This window comes from Bradysia coprophila, chromosome IV (genome assembly GCF_014529535.1).
Source record: "Bradysia coprophila strain Holo2 chromosome IV, BU_Bcop_v1, whole genome shotgun sequence".
NCBI lineage: Eukaryota > Metazoa > Arthropoda > Insecta > Diptera > Sciaridae > Bradysia > Bradysia coprophila.
In genome coordinates this window covers 7,553,614-7,563,133 of record NC_050738.1, presented here as the reverse complement: position 1 = coordinate 7,563,133, position 9,520 = coordinate 7,553,614, and the positions used below count along the sequence as shown (strand labels likewise).

The 9,520-nt window shown below is 34.1% G+C and overlaps 2 protein-coding genes across 40 annotated transcripts in view; one reads left to right on the top strand and one right to left on the bottom strand.

Moving 5' to 3' along the window:
* Positions 1–60: 60 nt before the first annotated feature.
* LOC119066074 (dolichyldiphosphatase 1-like) lies at positions 61–6,821 on the bottom strand. 2 transcript variants are annotated; one of them, XR_005085691.1, is made up of 7 exons: positions 6,664–6,821; positions 6,480–6,533; positions 6,288–6,334; positions 6,033–6,211; positions 3,911–4,141; positions 3,547–3,820; positions 61–72 (listed from the first exon to the last, which is right to left on the bottom strand). XR_005085691.1 is itself a non-coding variant. In XM_037168344.1 (6 exons), the coding sequence occupies exons 1-6, from the start codon at positions 6,722–6,724 to the stop codon at positions 3,691–3,693; spliced, it is 702 nt and encodes a 233-aa protein (XP_037024239.1). In that variant the 5' UTR covers positions 6,725–6,821; the 3' UTR covers positions 3,445–3,690. The 2 variants fall into 2 exon arrangements, 1 of the variants encoding a protein (XP_037024239.1); XM_037168344.1 differs by lacking the exon at positions 61–72 and having other exon boundaries at positions 3,445–3,820.
* A 1,165-nt stretch (positions 6,822–7,986) lies between these two features.
* Positions 7,987–9,520, top strand: part of LOC119066071 (Down syndrome cell adhesion molecule-like protein Dscam2) — a 139,127-nt gene continuing 137,593 nt past the window's right edge. For all 38 annotated transcript variants that reach the window (XM_037168309.1, XM_037168320.1, XM_037168313.1 and 35 more), the window contains exon 1: positions 7,987–8,170. The gene's annotated coding sequence lies outside the window, so the exon portion shown is untranslated. The remainder of the gene's footprint in view (positions 8,171–9,520) is intronic.

Sequence of the window (9,520 nt, the reverse complement as noted above, 5' to 3'; positions counted from 1 at the left end):
TCTGCTCGAGTTATTCCTTTAACAGTTTTTTTTTTCGAAGCAAGAAATCGAAATGAGTTGTTTGTACAAAATCTATTGCCTAATTTGTATAATCACATTTTGCTATATAGTTAGATCTCATCGCTTATTTTTGTCGTCATTGTCAACCACAGATGTAGATATGCATCGACATCGACTGCATTCGAGTATATCTTGACTATGTCGAACGAATTCTGATCGACTGTAATTGTCGTAATTTTAGATCGTAGGGTAGTACGATCATCGATTCATCGATTCAGTCGATACACATAAGTACGAAAAGAAGAATAAGGAAAAATAAAAAAGCGGGGTCGAGGGCCGAAGTATCCCTCTTGCAAGACATCATCAACTTTGCGGGGAATATTTTGTCCGGAGTTATTTTGAACCAAGACGGAAAAGTCGATTTTTCAGCACCAGTCCTAAGTTTTCCTTACGAGCGGAACGAGTTGTTCGATGTACAAAAGCCATAGAGCAGAAACTTTGCCATTGAACTTCAAAGCACATTTTCCGAAGTTGAGCGATGATAGAAAAGTCAATTCAATGCCAATGGTCATACAGGTACGGAATACAAAATACAGAAAATTACGGGTATTCTTACGGTACACAGTATCGATAATTATGTCCGTATATTCTGGTTCTTTATACTTGGTTCGACAATTTCCCATCGAAGTATATTAGAAAGCTTAAGGGAAATTTCGAAATTCTCGAGAAGTTCTTACACAGCATGGACTTAATTTTTATGTTGGAGAAGTCAGAGCAATCGTTAAGCCTTTTGAAAGCAAACCTTCAGTATTGAAATAAAGGAAGAAATTTTACTTATGTTGAAAGTGCCACTGACAATAGTTTTCGTTGTGGTAATCGCTGAAACTGATATTTTTCGAATATATGGACAATCGAAGGTTTCTCCGAATATCAAAAGAGCTCTCTCTATTTGCCATACTACAGCCTGTGCGTTTGGCTTATGAAAAACTTATGTAATTAGGTCCGTATTTGATTCTAATGTAACACCTAAGGTGACCTTACACTACCTTTACTTGCATGGTATTAAAGTCGCTGGTGGAAGATTAGTGATCCGCAAATATAAATTCATAGACAGCAGAGATATGTTGCCACTACAATTTTATTGAAAAGTTTGGTTTTACAAATTTAATAATTGTACATCTTTATCGTAATTCTCCACGATTTTTCATCCTTAAATTAGCTTAGACTTCTAATTGTGCGTTAAATTACTTTTAATTTAAAGCTCAAGAATAACATTTTTTTACCTCTACCACCTTGTTTCGCTCGATTATAAATATATTACTTTATTCCTTTTAAATTAAATTAATTTAAATCCTATCTTGTTGTATTATCCATTATGTATTAAAGGTGTATGTGTGTCTAAGAAAATTGTATATAATCATTATCCTTGTACGTTTACAATGTTTTCGACAAAAAAAGAAACGTTCTTACAGTTTACAAGGAAACGTTCAGTGTAGGGGTTTACATCACAATTTGATTTTTATTTATTTTTATTTTTTTTTACAAAACACTAAACTTTTAAAAAAATTTAACGTAAAGACCATCACTAACACTTCTTTTATAGAAAATTTTTTTATTTTTAATTTTTTTTTTACTTTAAATTTAAAATATTTTTTCATAAATTTTGTTATTGTGTCGATAAAACCTTATCAGGACTGATCAGGACTTATTATGAGAATAAATTGTTTACAAAATTCGTTAAAGAAAATCAGGACTTTTGTTAACTTCGTAAAGCTTTTCGTCGCTTTAAGCTACTGTTGAATTCCAATTCCAAAAAAACGGAATTTACATTTAGAATCAAGAAGAGAAATTGCTTCTGCGTTGATCCTACAGGTTGAATATCCTGATGTCGAATAACGTTTAATTACAATGTTGAGCTTTAACTCGAATGACGTTGGTATTCTACCTATAGTTCAGCACAACTATTACTTCTCTCATTTATACCTTAATTTAACCTTAAACGGCAGTTTAACCTTTGAAGTAGGTCGACTGCGGTCAAAAAATAATACTTTGAATGACATCAAATGTATCATATTACTGAACACACGCGTGACTTTGAAAACATGTTTACACAGCAGTTTTCATTGACAGATTCAGGATGGAAAATTTCCTAAATTTATTTGATACTTACGACTTTTCAATGTCTCGTGTGTGTCCAGGACAATTAGGTCTTATAGTATCTTTTTGGACATTTCCCTCCCCAGATATTTTCTTGTATTTTCCCACATTTTCCTTAATTATGCAATATTTTCCCTTTTTTTCACAAAAAATGTTCTTGTGAAATTTTGGAAAATCTAGGAAAACTTGGAAAAATGTGGGAAAATACAAGAAAATATTCGAAAACGTTTTACCAAAAATTGTTCCTGGTTTAAGGTTGCATATACACGTTTTCAAGTAACTTGGGTTAAATGACGTTCAAGTATTGCCAGATCAGGCTCAGGTAAACCTCACCTGTTTCGAGTTTTCGAATTCATTCTCAAAGCCCTGAAGTGCTCGTAGCCTGATGGCCTGATGTTTTATTGAATAATTGTTATTGTTATCAGTTGCTTTCATGTTGTTTAAACTATGTGCTACATGTTAATTGATTGAATTTTCCTATACACATTTTTCGAATGCTTTATGCTACGCATAATGTGCTTACGCTGTTTTAAGTGTGGGAGGCGAGGCAACGACTTAGTCTTGCCTGGCAGAAAGAATTTTTTTTCGTTTTTATATTAGGAGAACGACGACGACGCTGGAATGGTTGATTTTATTATTAACTTAGTGCTGTTGACTCTTCCTACATGTAAATTGTCATGACAAATTTTTCGGGGTACAACAAAACATTTACAAAGTATTAACCAACGCGTTTTTGGTTTAACAACATCTGTGCATTAAATATATAAGTAATCTGTGCTTTTTCTCCAGCCATTGGTAACTGAAAGAAAATTCATTTATGTGCGAATCGATAACGTAATTTTGATGGTTCGTTTTCTGACAATTTTCTTTTGTTGACCGGAACTGTTTCGTGGTGAGGAGAAAATTTACTCAACGAAACCCTGTTGCGATTTTCCGAGAAATAATCATAGGAAATCACTGAAAATCACTGAAAGCTCCGATAACGGAATCTAGAAATCCTGCAGACATTTCTCAAAGTAATTTTCCCTCGCTTTTTAAATATTGATTTGATGTGGCTTCATTGCTTCGAAATAGAAAAGTGAATTCGACACAAATAAGTGACTACTAGCACCCTTGTGCAATGAACATACAAATTATGTAAACAAAAAAAAAGAACTATTCCTATGACACGGTCGTTACAGTCACATTATTCACATCTTCAACGGTTCTTCTTTATCGGAGCGACTTTTCATCCATTTAAGTTTTATGCCACATTTTTGAATGTTTTGCTTTACACCAAAAAATACATTTTTGTTTCGGAAGAACTTTAATTCATGACCATGATTCGTTATTTCCACCACTTGATTAAATCTTATTTTTTGTTTTTTGTAAGTTTTTATACAAATTCACTCTTAATACTCCTAATGTTTCAAGAATAAATGGCGCAAATACAAAAATATTAAATTGTAAAAACATTTTTAGCATTTTTCCCTAACATAAATAACGTACCGTTAACGAAAACTCTGTGTGTGTACTCTAATAAGACCATCGATGTCATTGACTCTTCATGCTAATTAACTTTCGCGATCTCGCCCGCGCCTCCTGTCTTGTGTTCGTGTATTCGAACCACAAAATGTTTGGGATCAGTGTTGTGTCACGCAGCAGCAGATACTCCGAAATTTTCCTGGCAAAGACAGAGATCGGTTTGAATATCATTTGAACCGTATTTTTACAAAACAAAAATTCGTCAACGCAAAGTTGACAATGTAATTACCATGAAACAACGTAAGGTAAGAAAGGTGTCAGCACAATATGAACGAACATAAAGTAGGAAGTTCCCGTTAATATGCCCAGTATTGCACCGACAATCACCTGTCCAATGGTGTGATAGAGTAAGTAGACACGACTTATGCATACTAAAGTTGTCATTGTCCAACACGTGACTAGAACCAAAATTCTTCCAGCTCGTTCGAATGGTAATGCATTGTTGTTTATGTGATGTAATCTGGAATGAATGTTCAAGGAATTGAATTTTTTGGACTACGTATAATGAATTTGGTGTCTGCATTTGTAAGGGTCATGATTTTAGGCGATTTTAAAGCTAGGGTTATTGAGGATCCTCATATGAGCATAGTTAAAAAAGGAGTAGATTTGTGATACTTAAAAAATCGTAGATTCTTGGAAAAATACATTGACAAAAAAAGTTGAAACTGTTACCTGTTGCAGGTAACTTTGTCTTCAGGTAACCTACAAAGGCAGTTGTAGCTCTCCATGTGAAAAATACAGCTGTAGCAGAAAACGTATATTACCTTGAGACAAAGTTGCCTCCAACAGGTAGCATTTTCAACTCTTTTTTGTCAATGTGATTGAATTTCAGTGTTATCGGAAACTAAGTTTAGCTAAGTGTCTTAGTAGGGGTCTCAAAATTCGCCGACTAGGAAAAATTGAGCGGATTTTAAACTTGCAAATTCGGAAATTCATCTAGAAAATGATTCGATTTTTGCTCAAATGGGCTTAAATTCTTGGGGATGTTGTGGGCTATAAAGAACAGGACAGTTTTTGAAAAACATCTGAAAAATGTTTGTGTCGTGAGTGTTTGTTTGGTCTCAAATTGGGGAAGAATGGCTCAATTGAGAAAATCGAATTTTTGAAAACGCTTGAAAAAACATTATTTTTGATTCATTTAATTTAATTTAAAATCTGTGGTCACCTTTCGATCATTTTTTTTTTTAAATCGATCCGCTCAATTTTTGCTAGTCGGAGAATTTTGATGACTCACGACGAAGACTTTTCAGACCAACTTCTTATGGAATTAATTTTTTCCTGTTGCATTGGACCCCAATTAGTAGAATTGGGCTAATACAGCTAACAAAAAGCTCTATAAGAAGTTTTTTGACGGAGGTCGAAATAGGTGGGAGGCCGAAAACTCGAAAATTTAGCTTCTATGATTTGTCGCAAGTTGTAAATGAATTTTTCAAAATTTTTAAAATCGATTTTTGACATCTAGGAATGATAACAATTTTTTGTGGACTACGCCAGTCTCGATCCTTTATCCATTGCACACCCCTACTGTCTTAGCAAAATGTTGATGTTTGCTGCCTTTCTAATCCTAAGCTTAACAGTTGAAACCCCCTGCAAGGATCACGTTTTGTGATAGTTTCTGACATTGTATTGGTGAATAACACAAATTACCAGACATTTAAACGTTTGATAGAGATTCATACATGGTTATACTCTGCCGTGCGTTCTATGACTTGTTTTTACTATTAACATTCTAGATTCAGTGCACAGTCCGGGTTAGTAGGCTAAATTATTTCGTTTTTGTACACAGAAAACGTATTAAGAATCACCATCACCTATGCATCTGTTCCATTTGAATCCCTAAGTCATATGTTATCAACACCGACACCAATAATAAGCGATGAGCTCTAGTAAATACAGTCTTTTATAGTGTAATGAATGTTTAAACAAATGAAGTAAAAGATTTTATTTCAATCTTTCGAAAATACTTCATTCGAAAGACGTAGCAGATTCGATACTGTGGCATCAAAGATATGCTCTAGATGCGATACCAGTCTGTAAAATGATATGGTGATATGCTTGCCGTTCGTGAGAGAGTAATTAATCACGGCCCTTCAAAATCAATGGATAACAGTTACTACGCGTCGTTATCTCGTCTTACATAATTATGAGTAAATTTTTTTTTAGCAAACTGTGTAATCTTTGGCTTTGAAAAATGATTTTCATCGACGACATTCGTTCCGAGTCACAACAGTGACAAAATATTAAGCAATTCTGATTTTTTTAGAGTTTGATAAATGAAGAGACGGCAAATTGCCAAAAAAACATTTCCCTGAACGACTGGAATATCAAAATATAAATATAGCTCGACCAACCTGAATAAAATGAACAGCGTCGAATAGGTGGAGAAGAACCAAATAAATTGCGAATGTGATGACGGCATTCCATATTGATCGGATAGATTGAGTCGCTCAATTGGCCGAGGTTCTTGGATCCAGTTTTTGAGTATTTTGTTGAATATTTCATTCAGAATTGTCCCAAGGAAGAATATAATCTGCAACAATGAACGACATTTCAAAACAGAAACGAAGACAATATTTGAATGACGAAAAAGTCACGATGTCCCTTACCGTATGCAAATCACGTCGAAATAAAATTAGAGCAATAAATCCAGCACCTACAAGGAAATAAATGTGCTACGATTAATAACCAAATTGTGTACATGGGAACCGAACGATTTTTTTTTGTCATTTCAAAGGATATTTTGTATGAACATCGCAGTTATAATGAATGAACATTGCCGTAAATATTATCGAACATACCTAGACCCAACGGTGCCAGGCTGATCCATGCCAATAGTTTTCCAAATAAATCACCTGCACCAGCGAAAAGAAAAACAAAACAAAATCGTTAAGAAAGAAATCGTCTTGCTGGTACTCGAATCATTTTATTCCACGTAACCAGACACTGAATGCCCCGTGATGCCATATTTTGACAATGTCTTACCCTTAGGATACTCTACTAAGACGAACGATATCGGTTTCCATTCTGAACTATTGTAATCCATTAAATTATTTTCTATTTAATCGAATTTGTGTCATTCGATGTACAGTCAACTAAAATGAATGGCGGTGATGACAATGTCTTGTCGATTGGTAATGAATGGAGCGCGAGATAGATGTCGCTATTTTGTTGTTTTACTGTTATTTGAAATTGCGGCGGAGAAGGCATGCACCGAACACAATGGGTTTTGTCACTGTTTATTTGGTTTGTCCGCTACTGCTGCACTAAGAAATAATATCACAAAGAAAATTGAGTCGACGTCGACACTGAATACCCAAAGATTGGATAATTTACTACTTTTTCGTCATGTGACAGCGAAACGTTGGTACGAATTAAATCATCTGTTATCGACCATTTTAACAAAAATAAATGAATAACTCAGACTCGTTCGATCTTATATAGTCCAAAAAGGTATGTTAAAACTAATGAAGTAGTAGATTTAGTCGAGTTCAGAAAAATGTTCAGATTAAAGGAAGTAACAGATTCGATATTATTTTATGATCGAACGGTATAAAGTGATCTATAATGAATGGCTTGCGAGGTTCGAAAAGAAATAGCTGCTTGCATATTTAAATGAATCTATGGTATCTCGAGCAGGTAAAAAGAAAGACACAATTTTGATTGGATTAAGCTAACATTAACATTGCATAGATACTATCTAGATAGTCAAGTTAGGCAGATACGCTAACGCTGACGGAAAATCATAGAGAGCCCGAGAGTATTGATCCCGGGAAATTTTTCCCTTTCGGTGCAAAAATTTGTATTTTATTCAAAATCGGGAAGTTTTTGCCTATTTTGCTCTCGGGAAGAAAATCGGTTTTTCCATCAGCGGGTAGATAATTAGCCGCAGATCATATAAATTTGTAATCCACTATATTGTAAGACATTATTGCTCGAAGATCTATTTTTAGACAGAATATTTTCATCTTAAGAAGTAAGTTGAATTAAGTGAAGTTCAACAAAATAGCAATCTTCGATCAATGAAATTGATTCTTCCACCATGTGCTTTATCTCTTTGTTATTATTTTTTCATTGAACTTTATGCTCAAAAACATGTAAACAAAAGAAAGTCTCTCCATTGAACACACAAACAACCGCTTTCGATCTCATTCGACCTGCCGAATCTCTCTATTTTTTGTGGGCATTAATGAAATTCGTGGAGTTCCATTCATACAGCTATAGCACAAAAGAGCAGAATACACAAAGAAAAGTGTGAACGAACGAAACCGAAAATGCGTCCAATAATAAGAATCAGTCTTCGTGAAACGCTCGTATCGTGCGGGTTGGTCCATTTGTTTTCATTGAAAGTGCCGTGACATTTGTGCAAAATTGTGTATTTTCATCAAAGTTGTTTTTCAGATAAATTTGCACAAATTCGTCGAAATCGTTCCGATAAATTCGATCGAACGGATAATTGGATTACCAGTGAATAAAATTGTGTACCATTTTGGTATGTTTTAATTCAATTTAATGTGATAAATTGCCGGATTTTGGCAAGATAAATCTATGTTCTAAACAGGGTGGCGTCTTTCATTCACCGAAAAAATCAATAAACAGGATGCTTCTGATTAATTTTAATGTTATTTATGTTTCATACATTCACGGCGAATTCGCATTCCGTTGTGCGGATAAATAAATTAATTTTACAACGAAAGTTTTTATGAAAACTTCCACATTCGTTCTGTAAATGTGTGTGAGTCATATACAAAACTAAAATTCACGAAATTCCATCGATTTTCGCGATATGTAACATGGCAACCCGCTATATAGCACGAATCCCCTTTGTTTAGTAGACATCTTTGGAAAAGTGAGGGTTTTCGATTTGAGGGTGTTTTTAATGCTACCATTGCGAGTTTATATTTTTTCCTGGTTTTTAGCCGATATGCCAATACAAGTTTTTGTTGTGCGTGTGTCGTAGTTTATTCATATTATTGATAAGCGGACTGAGCTAATTTTATTCAAAATTTTATGGCTTACGATAGTTTTTTTCCGTCTCTGAATCTATCTGTCTATATTTAAGAGTAAAGACTCGCTATTTCATGGTAATTTTTTTGCTTTCTGTGAAGGCTCATGATAAATAATTCATAAAGAATATTTTCTGAATCTGTTGCCACATTGTTCCGTAATGAAGTTGAAATATATTTCACGTAAATATCAATGCATTGAACACATAGAAAGACGGTAATTAATAGCATGTACGTTATAGGCACGTTTAGAATGTGACTTTTAATACCGGCACATTGTAGATACACGAGACTTTCGGGAGTTCAAGATATTTTACTTCTTTTATCCAGCAGAGAACCATATGAAGGGTAGTATATATGTTGAGTTAGGGTTGGGTTTATATATATAACAAAAACGTGTAAATGGTCGCAGACCATATTCGATTCATAAATTAAAAACGTTATGGCTTCCTCTCTGACATGTGGGTTTGCACCCTTATAATTAACAAAAAAAAGTTCGTCTAACCCTTAACGTTTTGAATGTCTCTTGTTTTGTTTTCATTGAAATAGAATTTGTGGTTTCGTGTGTGTAACATCTGAGCATACACATCGGACAATGAAAGTAATAAAATTGAAAAACCATATTTCTATACCGGTCGTCGCTGTTTAGTTTGGTAGACATTCTATCTGAAACTTCTTGTAATTTATATAAAAAATGAGAAATTGTAGGAAAGAATTTTCTTTCAGACGTGTACCACCTTTTCCATTTTGTTTATTTGTTTATGCTACTGCTACATACAAAAACACGCAATTTTGGCATAGAATATGTATACGACTGCCCAAACATATTCATCATC

Bases quoted from the DNA above. Each gene is read 5' to 3' on its own strand.
- LOC119066074 (XM_037168344.1), bottom strand. From the start codon at position 6,724: ATGGATTACAATAGTTCAGAATGGAAACCGATATCGTTCGTCTTAGTA. The intron at 6,534-6,663 runs GTAAGACATTGT...TCGCTGGTGCAG, and splicing joins CTTAGTAGAGTATCCTAAGG to GTGATTTATTTGGAAAACTA. The intron at 6,335-6,479 runs GTATGTTCGATA...ATTTCCTTGTAG, and splicing joins CCTGGCACCGTTGGGTCTAG to GTGCTGGATTTATTGCTCTA.